Below are 25,192 nucleotides of genomic sequence, written 5' to 3'. Positions count from 1 at the left end.
AAAACTCGTGCCGGCAACAAGACGAGGGCCAAACAAGAGAGGAGGCAAAATCAGGGACTTCGCCGTGACTGGACCTTTCAGGAAAATGACCCTGACCAGCACGTACCACTCCTGTGCATCACCTGTGGAGCACACCTGGTATGAAACATCATCTTATGGCGGCTCCAACTACAAAGTGACTCGCCTCACTCGGATTTCAAGAGGAAACTGCACGTGTCCGTCGAGACGTTTGAGGGTGACACATTGATATTGTAGAAGGCAGTTTGACACGACTCACACTTGTGAACGATTTCTGGCAGAACTTGCCGGTCCCTTCCAGGGTGTGTAGTTCGTCAACACAGATCAAAACAATTTGGTCATATCAATGGCGAACAAACGAGCTCACATGAGTGATTGACATGTCCTCCTTTTGTCATGCCCTTGTTGTGTGGCGAGGGTCAGGCCATCTCATTGGCTTCCAAACCTGTTTGTCCATTGGCACACACACACACACATGTCTACTTGGCCCTGTGTCATACTTATACAGTCCATCGACCTTTTCCTCCGTCTACCCTCCCTTCTTCCACCTTGGCCCTTCAGATCCCACGCCCATCTCACCAAGTTTCCCCTGTCCGTCCTCTGCACATACCCACATCGTCCCAGTCTCGACTCCTGTACCTTCTCTCGGATGTTTCTCACTTTCTCCTCCTGCCTGACCTGAGCATTCGTCCTGAGTTCCCTCAATGTCCTCCCGATGCCCTCAAGTGCTTCATCTGCATCGCCGCAAGCTTCCCCCTCCAGTGATGCGCAGTATTCTGGGAAATGGAATGAGTTACCGCATGTAAAATCTCAAATGATGTTTGAAAAATACCTGCAGGACGCAATCTTACCTGTGTTTGTGAATGAGTGCGTTGAAAGCAAGACCGTCCCTCCAACTCGTCGTGAAGTTGTGAATGTTTACGTTGGGATACCTGGAAAAGGTAACGGCACTCGGATCGATTCATCAAACCACACTTGGGATGAAAACAGCATTTGTGTCGATTGATCGAAATGTAACTGGTTTGCTCACGATTACAAACGCTTCCAGAATATTAAATAAATGGGCGGATATACCGGTCAGGGAGGGACGGGTGATGGGATGGCTTCGGTATTTGATCGGACGAGAGGGTCCGTGAATAACAATCACGTCGTTGAGAAGTGGAACCACTACCGCCAGGACAGAGCAATGAAGGTAAAACTCATAAAAATAATCTTTCACTCTTAGTTAGAGGGTGGGAGGAGGTGTGGGTGGGAGGAGGCGCGGGTGGGAGGGGGTGTGGGTGGTGAGTGGTGCGGGTGGTGAGGAGGTGTGGGTGGGAGGGGGCGCGGGTGGGAGGGGGTGTGGGTGGTGAGTGGTGCGGGTGGTGAGGAGGTGTGGGTGGGAGGGGGCGCGGGTAGGAGGGGGTGTGGGTGGTGAGGGGTGTGGGTGGGAGGAGGTGTGGGTGGTAGGCGGTGCGGGTGGTGAGGGGTGTGGGTGGTGAGGGGTGCGGGTGGTGAGGAGGTGTGGGTGGGAGGAGGTGCGGGTGGTGAGGCCTTTTAATTTACAAATTAAAGCTCGGCTACATTCGGGTCAAACCTGAATGGAATGGCATCATGCTGATGGGATAGTATGGGATTTGAGAGGATGGGTCAATGAACAACAACAATCCTGATCAGGGTAATGGGACAGTATATGATTTGAGAGGATGGGTCAATGAACAACAACAATTTTGATCAGGGTGATGGGATGGTATGGGATTTGAGAGGATGGGTCAATGAACAACAACAATTTTGATCAGGGTGATGGGATTGTTTGGGATTTGATAGGATGGGTCAATGAACAACAACTATCCTGATCAGAGTGATGGGATAGTATGGCATATGATAGGATGGGTCAATGAACAACAACAATTTTGATCAGGGTGATGGGATAGTATGGGATTTGATGGGATGGGTCAATGAACAACAACAATTTTGATCAGGGTGATGGGATAGTATGGGATTTGATCGGATGGATCAATGAACAACAATCCTGATCAGGGTGATGGGATAGTATGGGATTTGATAGGATGGGTCAATGAACAACAACAATTTTGATCAGGGTGATGGGATAGTATGGGATTTGATAGGATGGGTCAATGAACAACAACAATTTTGATCAGGGTGATGGTATAGTATGGGATTTGATGGGATGGATCAATGAACAACAATCCTGATCAGGGTGATGGGACAGTATAGGATTTGACAGGATGGGTCAATGAACAACAATCCTGATCATGGTGATGGGATTGTATGGGATTTGATAGGATGGGTCAATTCACAACAACTATTCTGATCAGGGTGATGGGATAGTATGGGATTTGATAGGATGGGTCAATGAACAACAACAACAACAAATTTTGATCAGGGTGATGGGATAGTATGGGATTTGATAGGATGGATCAGTGAACAACAATCCTGATCTGGGTGATGGGATAGTATGGGATTTGACGGGACGAGATGGTGAATGAACAACAATCACGTGATCGAATGGCACTGCACGGACCGCCCACAACAATCACGTATGGGATTTGAGAAGACAGAGAGCAACAAAAACAACAAAACAACCGAGTGATGGAAAACTTAAACACCTTTCGCAGAATTGTCGAGTTACCTTCGCCGAAGGAGAGGGATTTGTATTTGGGTCCATTTGTTTGTTTGTTTGTTTGTTTGTTTATCTTTCCGCTCACCTTTAATCATCTACAGGTCACATTTTTAAACCGGCCTTCACCAAACTTCACCAAATGATGTTGACGGTCCGACAGAATCCTATTTATTTTTGAGGCCAAAAGGTCAAAAGGTCTTCATCGGCCAAAGGTCAACAACTTTATCAAAAAAAATTTTAATCTTCGATTTTCATCCGATTCACTTGAAATTTGAAGAGCATTTGCAAATCATGTCACTGAATTCAACCAGATATCATTTTTGAGGTTAACCTCGGCAAAAAAAAGGTCAACATGGGCCAAATTCCTAAAATTGTCAATTTTCATCCGATTGACTTGAAATTTGAACAGGATTTGCAGATCAGCTCACTGAATACAACCACCAATTATTTTTTGACCACAAAAAGCCAACACAGACCTAATTTCTAAAATTGATGGATTGGGCCAAAAACTCGAGATATCATGATATGTCGACAAGTTGTGGACGAGCGGTGACGAAACTCGGTGGATGAGTTGGTTCGGTAACAAGAACAAGCCGATTCGATTCTGGTTCAGATCCAGCCCATCAGTGGGATACAAAACGTATGCTGGAGGTATGCGCTCCACCGAGTGACGTTCTACTATGTTCTGTTTTGCCAAGTGTCGCTCTCTGAGTGATTTTTCATTTGCTTGTTCGTCCGCACAGAACTTCAGTGTTTTCCTCCACAACCGCTTGTCGGATTGAGACAATTTTCACCGGACGAGTGACTTCTCGTGTAGAATGTTTTCATGATAATTATGACGTCGGAGGTCACGTGTTGCGGTAGCCGTGTTGGAAAAACCAAAAAACTTTGTACCTCTGTATCTCTGAAACCGCACCATGGAAAAACTTGAAACTTGCCACGTGGCAAGCACTCCTCATGGGGAATAAGTACGATGTTCTTTTATGAAGTCATCGGTGCCTTCGTCATGACGTCATAATTGCAGAAGTAGAACGCCGCACGTGATCAGTATGAAAATTTTTTGACCATCATCTCGGGATAAAATGGTCCGTATAAAAAAAAATAATTGATGACGTCGTCGGTCACGTGACTCAGCCGCCATAGTTGTTTGTTTTTTTTTAACCTTCAAAAAATCTTCTCTGAAACGGCTGAACAGATCGAGGCAAAACTTTACACTTATGACCGCCTATCCATGAGGAACAAAAGGTTCACACATATGACATCATAGGTCACATTGCCTGGCAACAATATTGGATTTACCCTAAAACCTTAAAAAAAAATCTTCTCCAGAACGGCTGGACAGATCGAGGGGAAGCTTCACACAAATGTCCCACAAGCTTTGGGTGCAAACGTTTGTTGAGGAATAATTGATCGGTCACATGGTTTGGCAGTCATATTGGATTGAAGATAATTGTTAAACGTTTTCTCCGGAATCGCTTCATCAATCGACGTGAAACTTCACAACCATTATCTGGTAGTGACGGGGAACACATGTTTTAAATTTCACCTTGATCGGACGCATGGTCTGGCAGGCAGAATTATTTAATTTTTGATCTGGGTTATTTTTGTTTTTTTTATTTAATTTAAATAACTTGGCTCACTTGGCTGTGCCTGGATGGGTTTGAGGGTGGAGGAGCAGCAGCTGAAATGTGAATCCTCTCCAGGTTCCTCCTGGTAACTTAATCTTTGCTTTTTCCTTGTTCGGGTTCCTCTGATGACTCCAATGCAGGACTCGTACCTCTTTGGTCTTCCATTTGATTTGAAATGAATTAATTTTAATCCCATTCTAAATTAAATTGAATAATAATTATAATTAAAAAAAACGTCATGGGTCAGGGTCAGGGGTCCGATCAAAGTGGGACGTCTTGGTACCCGGTCATCACTGCCAGCAGTTATAAAGTGACGGTTCTCGTTATGCTGTTATTAATTACGTAACACACCAGGACACAAACACCACACAAAACAAGTCCTGGTGAGGGTCTGCAATCTCTGATTGCTCTTTTTCTTGTTCATTATGCCGAATGTTTTATGACGATATGTGAAGCGGAGAAAAAGAGAGGAGATAGGAAACGCACAAACAGGCAGATACACAGACACCTTGCTTTTGTTGATCGTGGTGTAAACAAACATACCCCGCAGTCTTCATTTGACACCAAAGTAGGAGCGCATCCTTCGCCCGTCTTGTTTCTTTGTTATCTTCTGTTTTGACGCTGATATCCTGAACCTGTTCACAGGACGATCTGTATTAGACGAATCAACTCAAATCTGCACAGCCGTAAACTAATGGGACAACCGACTTGACGTTCACCAATCCAACAGTGGCCACCCGTGAAGCACCAACCCAACAGTTTACAGTCAAGGCCGAAAAATGAACCGAGACTAGACCACTCGAAGGTGCGTGCGCCCCTTCTGAACCGTGATGCCAGGACGACATCTTTGCAAACCAAACCACGCAACGCGTTAGTTACGTGTGTGACGCTTGGCTTCATGTAATCCTAACACTGCACAACCAGCAAAGCCAGGACGTACGTGTGGCATCTCACACCTGGAATCGCAGGAATATGGTCCAGACTAGGCCCAGGATGAGACGTTGGTTTCCATCGACAATGTCGTGTGCGCCCATGTTCTCGAGGTGAAACTTCTGATGCCTGAGAAACCGCAGAGCGATGTCCACGTTTTCGAGGTTGTGGATACGCATCGTGCCTCTCGTTGGTTTACCCTGAAAAGAGAGCATGCGGTACATGGGTTTGCGATGAAAGGTACGAAATGAACAAACACCATGCTCCTTGGATTCATGGAGATCGACGTGACACAAGTACGAGCACCCGCTCCAATCCCCCCTGTCTGCGGCAGGGGTCAGTAAACCACTTGCACTGTAGCACGTGTGCAAGCAAAAAAATTTAACTCGTCCACACGTGTTGAGATGTCGTGCGACACGGTATCTCGTTTTTGGTCCTGTCTCTCAATGGAGAAGAATCACTCAGGAAATTATAAAATTCTAGCGTCCGGATCGTCACCAAAACCGAATCAATTCGTCCTTGTCACACAGACAACCTGTCCACCATATTTCGTCTGAATCCGTCTGTAAGTTTTTGAGATATCCTGCTCACAGACAGACAGACAGACAAATATGATGATATTATATGGTATTTGATGGGACAGGAGGACCCCAGAACAGCAATCCTATTACGGAATGAAGCTGGGGGCTTTGCCCAAAGGAACACCATGACGTCATTCAGCATGACGACGGCTTTGAGAAAAGCGTATTTTCGAATGGGCCGAACGGAGAAGAAAAAAAATCGATGATCTGTCAGTACATTTCGATGCCATAAGTGAAATTGCAAGACGTCACTTCAGCCGACGGACTTTGGTGAGGACGCGCGAAGCGGTCAGACAGGAGATCGTAAACGGAAACGAGACACAGACAGACGAACACAAAAAGACACCGTCCTTGTACTTACAAAGATATTGATTAGCGATGTCCAATCCGGAAATCACGTGGTGTATGAATGGCAAAGAATATTTGCCACTTCCCTCCCAGAAAATACAGCACTGCAAGTACGTACACTAACAAGGCCTCGATCGGGCCGGAAACATACCGGGCACTCTCCCGACAACACTTCCAGCAACTTGATGAGCACGTGTCCGTTGCGTAGATCTGTGTCGAGATCTGAGATCTCACAAGAGGTGGAGGCTAAGTGTGAGTTAATCCACTTGGTGAAGGTTTTCTTCTGTACAGCTCCGTGCTGAGCTGCAGAAAACAGTTACATTCGCACATGTTGGCGGAGAGAGGTTCACGGACCGGGGTCAGCACGAGGTCAGCACATTTAAATAAATAATAATTTCGCTAATTTGACCGATTACCACGTCCTCAAAAGGCGGAAATTCCACGGTCATCCCAAGTTGTCCCGAAAGCAAAACAATTCCACGACCCTGAAGCGTGACCGGCGTTACGTGTTCGGATCCCACTCCTGACACCACATATGGATCACCGGTATATTCCAGGCACGAGCAGCGTCGCCGGTCTCTCGAGATCACACACGTGATCCAAATCGAGCTGCAAGAGTATTCATCGTATTTCCAAAACCCGGAAACCGATCACATGACATGGAGCAGGAAGTGCTTCGCATGACAGCAAGGTCGTGCACGTGGAAACAGCTTCAGGAAGTTCGTTTTGCATTTTAAAGAGGAAACGATGTTCGCAGTGAGTTATAAAACCATGGGACTTACCTTCAGACTCACCGACTGACTTACCTTCAGACTCACCGACTGACTTACCTTCGGACACTGCTCGATCACATTAGCTCACCGGACTAAAGTCCAGGTGAGCTACGACTACTAATAATGTGTGTACTGATTAATGTGTACAAATCCACCAATATCGGAAGCTCAAGGCGTCACCACCAACCACAGGTAAGCTATGTTGTGGGGAGTGCCGTGGATTTCACGACATCATGGAGTAAAGGTCCAAGCAGAGAAAATTCCGAGGTCCACAGGAGTAATAGAAGGGGAGAGAGAAAGAAGGAGGGGAGGTGGGGGCTCATCACGTGGTACAACATCCTTACCCATCAGCTCTTTTATCCGATGGTACTCAAAGAAGTGAGCGGCACCCCTCTGATCGTCACGATCCTCCTTCACTGCTCCGCCACGATCGCCGACACCCTCACACTGCTGCTGGATCTCCATTCCGTCGAAGTCGATGACTATCGATGTGGCCGGTCAGCGAAGAGAGGGGCGCGCACTACAACCACAACCACAACCACATATCAACATGATACATCACAGGAAGTACAGAGGGACGAGTCTTTCAAGGCAAATCGTACTCTCTCGGATGGACGGCGGACATCAGAGAGACACGGATGATGTACGTGAGACACAGGAAGCCATTTGTTTGTCTGCTTGTTCACTGAGTCGACAACTAATGATGGATCGATGACAATACCGACGAGTCACGTGATGGCAAAAAAAAATCTCATTTCAATCCATTTACAACGATGAACAATAAGGGTTCATTGTGGTTACCACATTGACCCAGTTTACCACATTAGCCTAGTTTACAACATTGGCCTCGTTTACCCCAATGGCCGAGTTTACCACATTGGCCTCGTTTACCACATTGGCTGAAGTTACCACATTGGCCTAGTTTACCACATTGGCTGAAGTTACCACATTGGCCTAGTTTACAACATTGGCTGAAGTTACCACATTGGCCTCGTTTACCACATTGGCTGAAGTTACCACATTGGCCTAGTTTACAACATTGGCTGAAGTTACCATAATGGCCGAGTTTACAACATTATCTGAAGTTACCACATTGGCCTAGTTGACCACATTGGCTGAAGTTACCATAATGGCCGAGTTTACAACATTAGCTGAAGTTAGCACATCAGCCTCGTTTACCACATTGGCTGAAGTTACCATAATGGCCTAGTTTACAACATTGGCTGAAGTTACCATAATGGCCTAGTTTACAACATTGGCTGAAGTTACCACATTGGCCTAGTTTACAACATTGGCTGAAGTTACCACATTGGCCTAGTTTACAACATTGGCTGAAGTTACCACATTGGCCTAGTTTACAACATTGGCTGAAGTTACCACATTGGCCTCGTTTACCACATTGGCTGAGGTTACCATAATGGCCTAGTTTACAACATTGCCAGAAGTTACCACATTGGCCTCGTTTACCACATTGGCTGAAGTTACCATAATGGCCTAGTTTACAACATTGGCTGAGGTTACCATCATGGCCTAGTTTACAACATTGCCAGAAGTTACCACATTGGCCTCGTTTACCACATTGGCTGAAGTTACCATAATGGCCTAGTTTACAACATTGGCTGAAGTTACCATAATGGCCTAGTTTACAACATTGGCTGAAGTTACCACATTGGCCTAGTTGACCACATTGGCTGAAGTTACCATAATGACCTATGGAGAGGGGGGGGGATGATCGGAAAGAGTCGGGTCGGGTCGGGTCGGGTCGGGTCGGGTCGGGTGTGCTCGGGGACAGGAGAGTGCCGACGCACGGAGAGATTCCATCCCATAAAAGCCGGAGGTTTACAAACAGCCATTGCTGACACCACGGTGATATGTCACGTGGTTATAAAGTATGACATCACGAGTTTTAAAATACCTTTTCTCGGGAACAAACCCGACAGGACGAAGTGATGATTTACCGATAAAATGTCCCCTTCGGAAACGCGGTGAAACGAAAGTGGGTGGTGATACGGCCGCCTCTTCTTCTTTATTTTTATATATCAACGAAACGAGTTGAAAATGAAAAAGTAAAACCTTCAACACAAAATGTTTTCCATCGACTCTCATATGAAGAAGGGCTTTATAATGGAAATTTAACATGATTTTATTTCCATTCTGAGAATCATTAAACGAACAATAATAAACAGAACCTCCCGGATGTGACGTACATGTAACGGAAAGTAGTTCCTGCGGCTTGATCTGAATCACGTTGATCTCGCGAGATCCGCAATGCCGAGAGTCCCTTTATAGAGAGAGTTGCGACAACTGACGATTTGACGCCATTTTGAGTCCATTCAGTGCGGTGCGCTCGTGCATTGAACCGTGTATTCCATTATGTTCTCCGTGTATGAGAGATGGGAATGGTCTTTTCCATGTTGATAATGAATAAATTATGTGAAGATGACAAAATATAAGATTTATGACAACTAAGAGCCATATGATAAATAATAAATTCACAGAGCTGGTTGTGATTTAACAGTCACAGACATTTCGAACCATGACAAAGAAGGAATGAACTCGACAAGTCCACGTGATGCTTATTTCAGCCACATTTTAATTTCAGGGAGGCGAGAGCAAGACTCGAACTCTCACCTCCCTGTTAATACGTGTCCATGTACAATATGTTAACACTTATCTTTGTATTTCTGCAGTTGTTTGACCTTGTTTATCGTGTGTGGGTATGTATTTGTGTTTGTTTAATTTTGAGATTTAAATTATTAATCCAAACTTAGCTGCATGTTGCCGATCATATATTCATCCCACCAAAAAGAGAGTAGCCCACCCCACCCGGCCTCCTCATTCTCTCTCTCTCTCTCTCTCTCTCTCTCTCTCTCTCTCTCTCTCTCTCTCTCTCTCTCTCTCTCTCTCTCTCTCTCTCTCTCTCTCTCTCTCTCTCTCTCTCTCTCTCTCTCTCTCTCTCTCTCTCTCTCTCTCTCTCACACACACACACACACACACACACACACACACACACACACACACACACACACACACACACACACACACACACACACACACGCATGTGCTAATGCACACACATACAAATTATCAATTAAAAGTCACACACACAAACAAGTTAATGTCCTCACACATTCAAATCAACAGAGACAAATACATACATTCAATGCATGCCCCTCCCCTCATGCCCCCCCCCTCGAAGGTAAAAGCCAGTCCCGACCATTCTACACTCCAAAGTTCGATGGGCTCCCTTCTATGCTTCTATGGGGTGTCAACCTGTTGAGTATCCTGAGATCTGTCAGTCTACACCCACACCAATAGATTTTAAATCTTTGGTATAACCGACTCTTAAAAGCTAGGGTTAGGGTTTAGGGTTAGATTTAGGTTTAGGGTCAGGTGTAGGGTTAGGGTTAGGGTCAGAATTGGGGTTAGTTTTGACCCTAACCCTTCCTTTGAAGAGTGGGCCGTGTGAGTCCGTGGGCCGAGTTAGCCCGGATCCGTTCTCCGTTCATTCATCTTTGTTTTGACTTTAGTTTGACTTTGACTTTGAGCCTGAGTCTGACTTTGGAGACATGACCTCGAGTCTAGACCCTATATTAATTGATCCAGCTCAAAGACTCTAACTCAAACTCAAACTTAATTTTAAATAAAGATACCTTCCCCTTCAAGTGCTAATTAATCCACGAGCAATGGATAACAAGCCTGGAAAGCCAAAGCAAAGGCCAGTCTCACTCGCAGCACACAAGTATACACATATGGGACCATTACCACCATCACACTGACCTGGCAGAGAACTGACCAAGAAGTTGCTTTCCATCCAACACGACTGACTGTTCTCCAAGATTTTCCGTCTTTTAGCATCTGATGGAAATCTATACATCTTGAATCCCTTCTCCGTTCTATTTGTGCACCGAAAGGCACAACAACCTGTCATTTTGTGGTAAAATCGATGTAAAACACGAATGAGAGCGCTGCGTACAGCGGGAACGTTAAAACGTGCCCGATATGCGTCCGATCCTGTCCGCGATGGACTCAAAATGGCTCCACGCAATCACGTGACTATATTTTTCCGGACCCTCTATGTCGCTACTCTCTCTATAAAGGGACTCTAGCAATGCCACTCCCGTTTGTGGAAACAGACTCCCTGAGGCTGTTCAAGCCCACTCTTCCCTCCACGGCATTAAAATGCGGTTAACCACCACCACCACCACCATCCGTAACCACGATCTTCATCCCCAAATAAACACGACATAACCCGAACCTGTTGCTTGCAGGTTCCTGTGTTTCCTTCCCTCTTCTCTCTCCTGTTCGTTCATCCCACTGCTTGTTGCGGTCCCGTTCTCCATGGTCCACCATCAACCTCCTGGTGAAGCTCCTAAAATCCAGGACCGCTGCTCACCTCCAATCATCTGTCCCTCTTTTTCCCGCCTGGAGAATCAACATCCACATCCTCTTCAACCTCATTCTTCACTCCAGGTCTTCAAGACAGCCGTCCACTTCCCTCTCAGATCGTTGTCAATCGAAAGCCAAGATCTTTTCTACCCCCATTTACCCTCCCCAAGCCTTCCTCCTTCCAACTTTCCTGTTTTTCTAACTTCCGAAGAGTTTCCTTCTGCGTCCATCTTGTCAACCCCCCTGCGTCGTCTCCTTGCCCTCATTCTTCCCGGCATTCCTTATCCCTCCAGTTGCTTGCCCGGTGAGGGACAGAGGTGTGCGCAGAGGGCATGAAGAGAGGGAGGGAGCCCGTAGTGCAGAGGAGGCCAGTAGAGAAAGGCCAGAACGCAGCTTGGTTCGTGTGGAGCGACTGGACATGGGGTGCCAGCAGAAACGAAGGAGGTTGAAAACTCTCCAGTGTTTCGAACTTGTTACACCAGAGATAGCTCGCCCACTCATGGCGAAGGACACTGTGGGATCGTCATCATCCACCGACTTATGCTGGGAGACGGGATTCCCGTTTAATGTCCATCTGAGGGACGGCACACACACACACACACACACACACACACACACACACACACACACACACACACACACACACACACACACACACACACACACACACACATTCACGAATCGCTCTCCCTGTGAAATACCGGGACGACGGCCGTCACTTTACACCCTTTAGACCCCTTGAGACCCCAAATACAATTGGAACACACCCTTTGCGCCTTTAGACCCATTCGACTGCTTAAACCCTTTAAACCTCTGAACCTTTGAAGACCCTTCAGACATTTATACCATTTTTAGATCCGAACTACTTTTGGAACGTACCCAAGGACCTGTCGACCCCGTATGACCCTTCAAACCCATGTAGACCCCTCACACTTCTTGGACTCTCTAAACCCGAACTACTATTGGGACGTTCCCTTCAAATACCATAAACCTTGAGACCCCAAAAGAGCCTTTAAAACCTGAGACCTTTGAATACCCTTTCGACATTAACATCCCTTAGACACGAACCACTTGGAACTTTAGACCCCACAGTCCTTTCGACCCCTTATGACCCTTTTAAACCCTCTATATACTATACCCTGTTGACCTTTTACAGTCTTTAAAAGACCCTTTCACGACACTTTTGAGACCTTACACCCTTTAGACTTCTCAGACAGGCTCGAGAAAGGTCGACGGGTCCTTTCACTGAACAAAATCGAATGGAACGTTTTTCCATTGATTAAAGACCCGCTCATCCCACATCGTTTTCACTGTGGTTACTCCAACCGCGTCATCAGGCCTTTCAGCCCCCAGGGGCCCCACGATTTCCCATCAAACTTGAAATAAACTTCATCCCAACTCCGACCGCCCTCCATCAGGACATCCGTCTCACTTGGGACCGCATCGTTTGCTGAGAAACATCGATTGTCGAGTTGACTGCTGTTCTTCTTTGGTTTTGTTTTACCTTCTTCACCTGAAACATAAACTCTTGTTCCCTCCACCAACCGAAGGTGGACGCAGGTTGTCGTCAACCCCGTCTGTCTGTTCGTCTGTGAGCAGGAAATCTCAAAACGTTGCCTGTCATCCTTCTGAGGTTGGCAAAATGAGTACCGGTGTGCCGGTATCGGGGGCACAGCGTCAGCGGAACAGCTGTGCCCAAACAAAATGAGAGCTCCCTAGCAGCCAAGCTGCCAATATGCAAGAAAATGAAGAAAGGAACTCGAACCTCCTTCACATTTTATGTTTTTCACAATGCCTTCGCTCGACGTGTAACCTGTGTGGGCTCTACAGCAAATGTGGTGAACAACAACACAAAAAAAATTCTGAAGCAGAGTTTGTCTACCTGTGTGCAGCAAATATTAAACTTTCATAAAAATCTACAACCTGTCAAAACAAGCCACTCCGCACCCCCCCCTCGCCCCCCACCTCATAGCGCTCCCGCTAACAACAAATCAATGTCAAAACAACAATTAAAACAAAGAAATTCGTTGAAAATAACTCAAACTGCAAATAATGAATCTGTATTCGGTGAATCCAGTTTTGGCCAGCAGGATGGCCGACAGGTACGCACGCTCACCTTCGAGCCGATCAGCCTGGGTTTGAATCTCTGTCCGGCTGTAAACCGTCATCTTGGTGTTTCAGGATGATACGATCAATGTGTACGCCGTCCGAGCATCGTTCTGACAGTTTATGGTCAGGCCGAGAATCACACCCAGACGAGACAGTTCGAAGACAGGTGCGCTACCTCTGCGGTCTGCACAGTCCTGTAAGATGGTTTGTACTGATACCTATGAGCAGGTACGGATCATGAAAAATTCCCTTTCAAAGAGGTAAACGAGTGAAAGGTATCCACTTCGTGCCGCTTTTCCACTTCAGTGCAGACATATCAGACACCACAAGTTACTTCGACTCACCGGAGATTGTCCGTAAGACTCAAGTCGCAGCTGACCACGTACTTGAGGAGACGAGCTGAAGGTTCTTTCGAAAGTGCCAGCACCATTTTCCCATTAAGTGGAAACAAATCAGCATTTGTTGGGAAAGTGAAACAGTTTCACAACTGTGTCCATCAATAAATTTACAAAGAAAATTACAAATTTCTCCAAAATTAGCCAAATGGTTTTTCAAGTGTGACAATAAAAGAAAATGTCACACAATTAAGCTCGATTGATAATATAATTAACCTGAGAAGTCAAGTTTTCTCAGCACAGATAACACAATGTATTGTGATAACCCTTTAAATGGGAAATATCTGATTCAAACACAAAATGATTATTACATTTATCTGCTTTACGAGTACGTGTCGGTTTTCAATCGGTGCATCCGTCTGCATTTTAACACAGAGGGGCACGAGAGGAGGGAACACAGAGGGCACGAAATACCAGAACACAGAGGGGCACAAGATACCGGAACACAGAGGGGCACGAGAGGCCGGAACACAGAGGGCACGAAATACCAGAACACAGAGGGCACGAGATACCGGAACACAGAGGGGCACGAGAGGAGGGAACACAGAGGGGCACGAAATACCAGAACACAGAGGGCACGAGATACCGGAACACAGAGGGGAACGAGAGGCGGGAACACAGAGGGAAACGAGAGGCGGGAACACAGAGGGAAACGAGAGGCGGGAACACAGAGGGGCACGAAATACCAGAACACAGAGGAGCACGACATACCGGAACACAGAGGGAAACGAGAGGCGGGAACACAGAGGGCACGAAATACCAGAACACAGAGGGCACGAGATACCGGAACACAGAGGGGCACGAGAGGAGGGAACACAGAGGGGCACGAAATACCGGAACACAGAGGGGCACAAGATACCGGAACACAGAGGGGCACGAAATACCGGAACACAGAGGGGCACAAGATACCGGAACACAGAGGGAAACGAGAGGCCAGAACACAGAGACGCGAGAGCTCGGAAGAAAACCCTTCCCCATAGAAATCCTCGATCTTTTCTACCCCCGTCAATCCACCCCAAACCCACCTCCATCAAATTCCCTGCTTTCCTTTCTGAAAATCCGTGTGATGTCCATCTTGTTTACCACGTGTACCACGTCTCATCCCTCTCCCACCCCTATTGTCTCCTGCTCCCCTTGTTATACGTTCTGTGCGTCAGCTCTTACATGAGCCTCGACAGTGTATATTAGCCTCAACATTGTATTTAAAAAATTTTGAAAACCAAAAAAAATGGAAGCCAGCGATTCGAAAGGTCACCCGAGTTGAGAGCAAAACCAAGTAAGTGTCCATGAAACTTACCAATCACCCCGAAGCTTTTTCCAACGCAAGACCTCAAAGGGTCTCGTTTTGCTCACGGTGTGAATGAAAGGACAAATAAACAAGGGGACACGTTGGTGGTTGGATCCAACAAGGTTGGATCTTGGGTTGGTGTGGTGTTCGCGCAGGCAGGATGGGCTGAATGGCGTCCACCTGTGCTGGATTTCCTTGTTGTTTCCTTGTTGTCCACCCGTCGGGACTCGGCGGTGCCGAACTCCTCATCGTGGATCATCCTTGTGTTTAACAAATACCTAACCTGAGGAATGCTGATCGCCTTGTGACCATTCTCCTCTCTTACGGACACAAACAAACATCAATCAGCACGAGTTACAGAGAGAAGCGTCCAATGATTATACAGGTGTGTTCAAACGTATGCAATGCTTTGAAAAGAGCGCAGCGATGAACTCTTCATTGTCTTGAGAAACTTGCCATTGCTTCCCATTGAGTTTGACAGGGTACCCTGTCCTGTCATCCGGTCGGTAAGGAGAAGGTTAAGTTAAGTTTGTGAGTTGTTTGTATTTACTTTGCTAGTTGTAAATACACACCTTGATTGCCATTTACTGCATTTCCCCTTTTACTGCCCCGGTTGCCCTTTGACTCCATTAAAGTCCTTGAGTTCCCTTCCCTCCTTCCCCTTCCCCCAAATTGCTTGTTGTCAATAATTTTTGCTTGTTTAATTATATTTCCAATTTGTCCGTGGTTGTCCTTTCTTCCTTTGGTCCAGAAATGTCCGTACACAGATGAGCAGGGTGATTATAATTCCCCAACGGATTGGCTCTCACATCAGTCCGGCGTTGTGCTCGCAGTAAGCTCGGCCGCCTTAATCAAGATCCAAGAAAGATAAAAGTAGCACAACCACCGAGGGCGCGATTCCCCGTAAGGAGACTGCGAGTACCACAGTTAAACGGTAGTCAGACGGAGGACACTGGAGGACATTGTTGGCGTTCGTGGACGATTAGCGACACGGACTAATTTGTGTGTGACGGCTTCGATTCCCGGTGAGTCCGGGGAGAACCGGGGATACCCCCATTCTCGTAGTACCCCTTGCGAACCCGGGTCCACAACACTATCAATTAATTGAACACATCAGGAGATGGACCAAGGTGAATGACAGGACAGGATATACGGTTGAATGTACCTCAAGCTGCACAACTCCTGCTAGTTTGGAGCCCACACCTGGAATCAAACCCGGATCACCTGGGTGTAAACGAGGTATCCTAACTACTCGACCACGTGGGTGATATCAGGGTAACATCTGGCCAAATTAAATCTGTATAACACATTAAAATTGGACCACTCCCGAAAACTTACAAAGTACTACGCCAAATGATTACTCAACATTAACACAGATACACAAGTGGGATTACCACTCCTTCCAGTCCATGTTTCAACATCTTGATGTTCCCTCACACCAGGACACCTGTCAAAGGATCCCTGGAATATACCACGGTTCTTACAATCCCGAACATCAATCCACTCAGAATCCGAAACATTAATTCCCTCCTTAATGTTGTCCCTTTCTCTTGATGCAACACTGTGATCCAGAATGCTTTACCTCCTCCAATTTTACCTTTCCAATAACACCTGTAAATATCTCGTCTCCTTCTTCAACTTCACTCCTCATTAAACCTAATCCATCACTACAATGACCTCATACTCTTCACCATCTTCTCGAGTTTCAATCTCCTCCATCTGATCATTTCAACTCCTGGTGTTGGTACGGAATGTTTGTTCACTTTCCCCTTCCTGTAATTATTTATTCCTTCCTGGACTTACCAATCAAGTTATCAGTTGTCGTTCCTCTTTTTCTATCCTCCTCACCGTCCCCTTGCCATGACTGATCTTGCTGTCCCCTTCTGTTAGACCTGCATGGTCATCATTGTGGAGACACCTCCCCCCCCCCTTTGCTCCCAAAGTGATTCCCATTGCTACCAAAACCCCAAACCTGCTTCCGAGACCATTCTACCAACCATCGGTAGATATCCATTGCTCTACTCATCAACTCATTCCCTTTTTGATTGATTTTGTTGATTTTCTATTTTTTCATCATCAGAACTTGAATTCCACATCTTGGGATTGAAACACCAAACGACAAGCAGAGCAAGAGTGAATGATAGAAAACGTTTATTATTCCACGAGCACTGTGTCACACCAACTTGGTAAATGCATTCGTGGAATGAATTTGGCAAACGAATGACAAGCCCGGGGGGGGGGGGGTTCATTGGTGAACTCGGATCAAAGGGGGGGAATTGAGGTACAAAAGTTAATTAAAGTACAAAAACGACTTCGCATGTGAACGAAGTGAAATGAAATGGGAATGAAGGATCTAAAATGGACGAATTATCTCGAAGGTCTTGGTGGTGGTTTCGGAGATGGTGGTTCGCTCTGTGATGGACTTGGAGAGGGTGATGTTTTTCCTCCCGGTTGAGGGGGAGCTTGACTCGGCGGTCTTGGTGAAGGTCCTTCATGAGAGGTGTCATCTTGATCCGGAGGTGACGCGGAGTTCGAGACCCTCGCGGCTTTCCGAGCGAGGGCTGCGTTAATAATGCATCAGACACACAATTTGTAATATTCGCGACAACCATGATGATCGTTTTGCTGGGGTGCACTCGGGGTGTTAGGTGGTGGACCGCCGTAAGCCTGATTGCTTAATCACTTGTTCTGAAGGACCAACCAATTAAAAGAAGCATTCGGTCAATGAAAACCATAAATAACCAGAACAGCACTCTTCGACGTCGCAACGTCCACAGATTACATCATCAAACAGACTTGCACCAAGTTTGATTAAAATCCCTTCAGATGTCCTCAAATGTCACTTTTTTTATACCTGACATGACCTTTGACCTCTTGCCCCCATTATCTAATCAGTTGATGTATACATCATTATACATACTTGTACCAAGTTTGACAGATCCCTTCAGCCGTTCTTAAGCTACACGGTAACGAAAACCTATTACGGACTCTGACCTTTCACCTTTGACTCCTTGATGCCGCCATCTAATCAGTTCATATTTGCATCATACTGTTTACTGAAACCAAGTTTGGTCAAAATCCCATCACTGGTTCACAAGTTAGCGCAGTAACATAATTTTTACAGAACATGACAGCTGACCTTTGACTTTTTGACCCCAAAATTTAATCACTTTATGTATACATCATTAAACATACTTGGAGCAAGTTTGATTTCGATCTCTTCAACCATTGTTAAATTATCGCGGCAACAAAAACCTATCAAGGAGGGCTCAAAAGTGTGGGGGCCATTACACACCCCTGAGGAACTCCAGTGACAACTGGAAATAAGTCAGAGATGGTACCACCACATCTCACAACATTCTCAGTACCAGAGTATCGTTCAGATATCAGATCGATCAGTTTTGGTGGCACCCCACGAAGACCAAGAATCCTCCAGAGGACATCCCGATTCACTGAATCGAACGCTTTACAGAGATCAACGTGAGCTGCAAGCAGCCCCTGCCGAAACTCTCGTCTGCGTTCGGTGAGGACCCGAAGAGCAAGGATACGGTCAATCGTTGACCTCTTTGGTGTAAAGCCTGACTGCTCTGGACTCTGGTGTTCAAGCAGATGGTGGCGAACCCTATCAAGAATTATCCGAGCGAACACCTTGCCCGGCACTGAGAGCAGCGTTACCCCTCGGTTGTTGCTGCAGTCCTGGCGATCACCCTTCCCTTTCCAGAGAGGGACAACAAGGCCCCTCTTCCAGTTAGTTGGGATGATGCCTGTGTTCCAGGCAGAGCACAGAACTGCATGCGACAACACGAGTGCAGAATTTCCACCAGACTTGAGAAGTTCAGCATGGATGCCACAGATCCCTGGAGCTTCACTCAATTTCATCCGGTTCACCGCAGCCTGTGTTTCCACAAACGAAGTTGGACCAGAGTTGATTGGAAGATCAGCAATAGGGATAGTAACACCCCTGACATGCATCTGAACAGCTGGGGGATCAGCCTGGCACAACCGCTCAAAGTTACCGGCCCAGCGGGCCTTCACTTCGGACTCCTTTGTCAACAGCCCACCACCCTCTGCTCTCACGGCAGTACACCGAGGGACGGGCTTGGAGGAACGCAATGTGCTAATTCCTCTGTAAGCAGGACGAGAATCACCTGACCACAGGTGATGCTCTACCCCCTCACAGATTCCTCACACATTTCCACCTTAAGCACATGGACAGTTTTACGCCTCAGCTCCCTGAACAGCACAGCTCTGCCATTCAGCCTGGCCCTGCAACTCTGGTCAACTTATCCAGTGTCCCTTGAGAGACAAAATTCTTCTTCGCCCTCTGGAGAGTTCCAAGACATCCACCGGCAACATCAAGGACGGTGGTCTTGAAGGCACTCCACAACTCTTCAGGATTCCCCAAAGTACCCAGACCCCCCAAATCCCCACTCAGCCTGTTTGCAAACTCCTCAGCTATCCTTGAGCTTGCCAACATCCAGCCTCGGCTGGGATGGTAACATTCTCCTGGATTTAAGGTGCAACTTCAAAGTTGACACAACAAGCCTGTGATCGGTATTGAGGAACTGATCGCTCTGGTAGACCCTGCAGTTCTGGATCATTACCCAGCGACCATCAACTAACGGGGGTTGGGAGGGGTGTCCACTGATGCTATAATTAGTACAGGAAGCAGCGTGAGGGGAGAGGCAGCGTGAGGGGGGAGAGGCAGCGTGAGTGAAGGAGGGAAGCAGCATGAGGGAAAGGGGACGCAGTGTGAGCGGAGGGAATGGGAAGGCAGTATGAGAAGAAGGGAAGGCAGCACGAGGGGAAGGGAGGCAGCATAATGGCAAGGAAGGAAGCGCGAGGGGAGGGAGAGGGAAGGCAGCGTGAGGGGGGGGGGTGGTAGTCATTATATGTGAAAGCAGGCGAGTGTGAAAAAATTAAGATGAACATGTGATATAAGGTTAACATGGTATCGATTTGGCAAAGGCCTGCATGGATGCCCCCCCCCCCGTGTGTACCGCACACATTTAACCTAGCATGCAGACACGCACACACGCCTCACGGAGAGTCACTTGGACCCATTTGTACCACATCCATGTGCTGTCTTTGTATTTGTTCATTTTCAGGAACTTCTGACTCTTAATCCAGCACAGAAACTATTAGTGTATTTATATTAATATTTTGTAATGAAAGCAGATCGCACAAAACGGTAAAAAAAAAAACTTCATGCGGAATTGACAAAAAAAGGACCCCTGTGAAAGTGGTCATGCTGGCCAACCGATTTGGCACTCCGAGAACGGTCTCGGGCCTATTTACCACCTTACTATGCTCAGGTGGAACGCCGAAGTCAGTGGTGTGACGTGCTGGGTGCACCCGATTACCCAAATTAGTGACTGGAGCGGTGGTCATCACCACCCTCAACCCCCGCCTCAGCGAGGTTATTGACCCCACCCTGCACAGCTATTATTGGCCAGCTAACCCAGTTCGTAGGTGTGTCATCCTGCCATGACCTCTCACCCAGACAGATTGGTACTGATGACACCAAAGTCAGGGGTGGTGATTGGGGGAGGTGCAGGGGAGGTGTTCATGGAGTTTCCGGCCAAAACTCGGGCCTCCATCCAAGATAATCTTCAAAAGAACGTATAAGACAGATTACAGAGGGATGAAATAGTAAAAAAAAGTTTCAAGGAAAAGAGGTTTTCGACACATATGGGGAAGGCTGACAGCAAGCAGCTTACTGGATGAATAATGACACATTTCTTCATGTGTAGGTTTTTTACCCTCACACTTATACCAATACAGTACTTTAGTCATCTCCCTTTCAGAATTTCACAACATTCAATGAACAACAACGACTTCATTCTGTCCAGCTACGATGAAATGTCGAACAGAGCATTACTTACCATTGTAATCTACGTCGCTCTGCACCGACCGTGGCACAGCACGGGCAGTCGCAGCAACTGGGGTGGCTTCCACAGCCACCGTAGGCCCCATCATAGTCACCGTAGGAACCATCATAGTCACCGTAGGAACCATCATAGTCACCATAGGACCCATCATAGTCACCGTAGCCACCAACAAAGTTCCCGTTGTCATCGTACCATTGGTTGTAACAACCAGAAAACCAATCCTGCGAGGTGGCTGTGAGGAAAATGTGGTTTTTGAACAATCACAGGAAGCACTAGTTAGACAGCATGGATGACTTGGTGACAAGAGGTGATTAACACAACAAATAACATCGGATTTGGATGCAGAAGCTTCAGTTCCAGGATCGAAGGGCATAGTTCTGTTCCACCACCAATACATGGGGATCAAATGGAACCCACAAAGTAAGCAAGTACATCTATACGATAAAAGCGAAATTGTACATTTGTTTGTTCGTTACCTCCACAACCGAAGGTGGACGGAGGTGATGTTTTCACCTCTGTCTGTCTGTCAGTCTGTGAGCAGGATATCTCAAAAAGTCATGGACGGATTCGGACGAAACCTGGTGGACAGCCTAGGTGTGTGACGAGGACGAATTGGTTCAATTTTGAAGATCCGGATCCGAATCCGGATACGAGAACATTTCAAGTGATTCTTCACCATTGAGAGATGGGGCCAAAAACGATAGATATAGGAGCGTGAGGTCTCAAAACGTTGTGGACGGATCCGGACAAAACAAAGTGGATGAATTGGGTAGGTGACAAGAACAAGCCGATTCGATTTTGGTTCAGGTCCGAATCCAGATCCCACCTATCAGTGGGATACAAATCGTGAACTCCTCAGCCTGGCAGGGGTATGTGCTCTACAGAGTGCTGTTCTAGCTTACCCTGCAGATACATTACAAATGTATATCATTCAGAAAAACGTAAGATACAGATTTACCTTGGCAAGCAAGTCAAAGTTGGAACTCTCTCACCTCCAATAGGATTTCCTCTTCCAAAATTTCCTCTGCCCCTCCCATGGCCACCAAGCCCCCAAAACCGGTTCCGATCGACTACCCTGGGCAATGCCACTTCGACCTCGCACTGATGAGAAGATAAAAGAAAAACAACATTCAAAAAACAAAATATCACTTCCCATTACTTACCATCATAACAGTGAAGGTGGTCTCAATGAACCCCACCTTTAATAGCAACGTAACAGTTATATTGTTGCGAATCTGGAAGCCATGAGCACACAACATTCAGGTCCTATAGCCCAGTTATTTCGATAAGTGAATGTGGATAGATAGCTCCCTTTCCCTCGTCTAATGGGTGATTAAATGTTCATGCGCTGTGGAGTTATTTTGATAGTTAGGATTTTCTTTGACATTTTTATACCCCTTACAACAACAACGAAAACCCTCTGCTCCCAGCATTCTCCACGCGCTCGCTTGGGCACTCCAAGTAATGGAATGCGACATGCTCCACCCACCAATTCGCTTGGCGGCGCACCGAGTAGGGGAAAGGTCAGGCCCCACCCATAGGCTCGCTTGGGCACTCCAAGAAATGGAATGCGACAGCCCCAACCGACGGCGAACGAGCCACACCGGAAGCGAGCCGCGCCCGAGAGGGATAAAAGGGAATGGAGAGACAGAAGTTGGTTCTTCTTGGTTCTTGGTTGACGGTTGGTGGTTGGAGTTGGTGGTTGTTTGGCTGAGTCGACTCGGGCGGGTTGCGAAGGATCGGCGCCTCGTCTTCACCAGCGCGTGTTCTGGAGCGCAAGAGGATCTGCCGGAGCTCGGGAGGCTGATCGCGGCTCGCCAGTGTCTGGATTCAGCTCGCCCTCGCTGGTGCCCGGTTCGAATCAGCTCGAAGACCACACGAGGTGGACAGGTCCGAGGCAGGTTCTGGTCTTTTGTTCGCCTCTCCATCCGAGCTGGAGGCCTTAATAAAGACCACTTTGGGTCCGATTCTTTTGGGTGTGTGTGTGTGTGTGTGTGTGTGTGTGTGTGTGTGTGTGTGTGTGTGTGTGTGTGTGTGTGTGTGTGTGTATGTGTGTGTGTGTGTGTGTTTGTGGCGCCAGTCTGCAAAGTAATGAATTGTTAAGTGTCTTGCTGTTCATACGTGCTTTTCAATATTCGGATAACTCTGCCCACACGTGCTCCCCTCATTTCCCTATTGTTTAATAAATATCTACATTTGTGAAATGTATCAGCTCGTTCGTGTCCTTTCCTCCATTGGCTTAGCGTGCTGCGTGTTGGAAAATTAGCAAGGCCGTTGTGCCGCCATAAGGGGACCTTTGGACCGACGGATCTCTTTGACCATCCGCTCGGGTCACACATGGTTCGAGTACGCTAGCGGCTCGTTCCGTACGGGTGCCGTCGAGGGTGTGAAGACTTGGTAAATCGCCACGTGGATCTCTAGGTATTTTGAAAATTGGCAAATAACTCTGCACCACGTGGTAGAAATATTGACGCTTCACGGTCCGATAAGGGACCCGTATTCTTCGGAGTTTTCCGAAGAAGTACAATCTAAATTCCGGGTGATCGGCGGAGTCGACTTTTCGGCCCCATCTCGCTGTCGTGCTCGTCGCCGACGCCCGGCCCGCAACAATATTACCATCACGTCCACAGTGACGCCACAAATCAAAACTAGATACTGCACAAAAGACCCATCATGCCTGTGCTTTATGTACACACCATTAATTTCATCCAGGAGAGAGAGAGAGAGAGAGAGAGAGAGAGAGAGAGAGAGAGAGAGAGAGAGAGAGAGAGAGGAGAGGGAGGGAGAGAGAGAGAGAGGGGGGGAGAGAGAGAGAGAGAGAGAGAGAGAGAGAGAGAGAGGGGGAGGGAGACAGAGAGAGACAGAGAGAGAGGGGCTGGAGGGAGAAAGAGAGAGAGGGGGAGGGAGAGAGAGGCGGAGGGAGAGAGAGTGAGAGAGAGGGGGAGGAAAGGAGAGAGAGGGAGGGAAAGGGAGAGAGAGAGAGAGGGGGAGATGGAGGGGGAATGAGAGAGAGAGAGAGAGAGAGAGAGAGAGAGAGAGAGGGGGGGAGATGGAGGGGGAATGAGAGAGAGAGAGAGAGAGAGAGAGAGAGAGAGAGAGAGAGAGAGAGAGAGAGAGAGAGAGAGAGAGAGAGAGAGAGAGAGAGAGAGAGAGAGAGAGAGAGAGAGAGAGAGAGAGGGGGAGGGAGACAGAGAGAGACAGAGAGAGGGGGCTGGAGGGAGAAAGAGAGAGAGGGGGAGGGAGAGAGAGGCGGAGGGAGAGAGAGAGTGAGAGAGAGGGAGGGGAAAGGGAGAGAGAGAGAGAGAGAGAGAGAGAGAGAGAGAGAGAGAGAGAGAGAGAGAGAGAGAGAGAGAGAGAGAGAGAGAGGGGGCGGGAGAGGGAGGGGAGTGAGAGAGAGAGGAACTATTTGAAGCATGCATGTTGTATGAAATCGTCAGCTTATTACAAGTGTTAATCTGTTACTTGTACATTTGCAAACTTAAAAACCAAAATACCTTTTTGTCCCAAAAATTAAACACTAAAAATGTCTCCAAATTCATGAAAATTAATGCTCGACCTCCCTTAAAAAATTGAAACTTCTCTCAAATTATCGAATCGCCATGCCGTTCCAAAAGTAGAAATATACCATCAGAGATGGGGAATCCCCTGCCATTGAAAAATAATTGAAATCAGATAAGCGGTTTTCCATTTATTACAAAAAACATTTTTTTCAAGATGGCCGCCCCAGTCGGCCATCTTGGATCCGGCCACGCCCAAAATCAATAGGGTTCTTCCTTCTCAGGTGGTACATCTGTGACCCTAATTTCAAATCGATATGGCGAACAGTTTATGAGTTAATTATCGCACTCACAGCTATAAATGTTGACGCCATGCCAGCCAGCCGGACGGACGGACGGACGACCGCCCCAGTCGGCCATCTTGGATCCGGCCACGCCCAAAATCAATAGGGTTCTTCCTTTTCAGGTGGTACATGTGTGACCCAAATTTCAAATCGATATGGCGAACAGTTTATGAGTTATCGCACTCACAGCTATAAATGTTGACGCCGCCCCAGTCGGCCATCTTGGAGCCGGCTTCGCCCAAAAATCAATAGGGTTCTTCCTTTTCAGGTGGTACATGTGTGACCCAAATTTCAAATCGATATGGCGAACAGTTTATGAGTTATCGCACTCACAACTATAAATGTTGACGCCCAGCCAGCCGGCCGGACAGAAGACAC

The 25,192-nt window shown here is 47.2% G+C and overlaps 1 protein-coding gene across 16 annotated transcripts in view; it reads right to left on the bottom strand.

The window, feature by feature from the left end:
* Positions 1 to 25,192, bottom strand: part of LOC147006404 (spectrin beta chain, non-erythrocytic 1-like) — a 72,140-nt gene that overhangs the window by 46,695 nt on the left and 253 nt on the right. For 9 of the 16 annotated variants that reach the window (XM_085868904.1, XM_085868915.1, XM_085868914.1 and 6 more), the window contains exons 2-7: positions 21,966 to 22,074; positions 20,968 to 21,205; positions 6,280 to 6,431; positions 5,226 to 5,399; positions 4,813 to 4,904; positions 870 to 950 (exon numbers count right to left, since the gene is read on the bottom strand). In XM_085868904.1, coding sequence (XP_085725030.1) covers positions 870 to 950; positions 4,813 to 4,904; positions 5,226 to 5,399; positions 6,280 to 6,431; positions 20,968 to 21,205; positions 21,966 to 22,010 — 782 coding nt within the window. In that variant the 5' untranslated portion in view covers positions 22,011 to 22,074. Of the gene's footprint in view, positions 1 to 696; positions 795 to 869; positions 951 to 4,812; positions 4,905 to 5,225; positions 5,400 to 6,279; positions 6,432 to 7,245; positions 7,422 to 8,816; positions 9,088 to 20,967; positions 21,206 to 21,965; positions 22,075 to 25,192 lie in introns of those variants that run through there. The other 7 variants (XM_085868911.1, XM_085868910.1, XM_085868909.1 and 4 more) reach the window with 7 other exon arrangements.

This window comes from Eptatretus burgeri, unplaced genomic scaffold, assembly GCF_056783735.1.
Source record: "Eptatretus burgeri isolate ZD-2024b unplaced genomic scaffold, Ebu_testis_v1 Ebu_testis_scaffold_3180, whole genome shotgun sequence".
Taxonomy (NCBI): Eukaryota; Metazoa; Chordata; class Myxini; order Myxiniformes; family Myxinidae; genus Eptatretus; species Eptatretus burgeri.
This window is presented reverse-complemented; position numbering and strand designations above follow the sequence as displayed.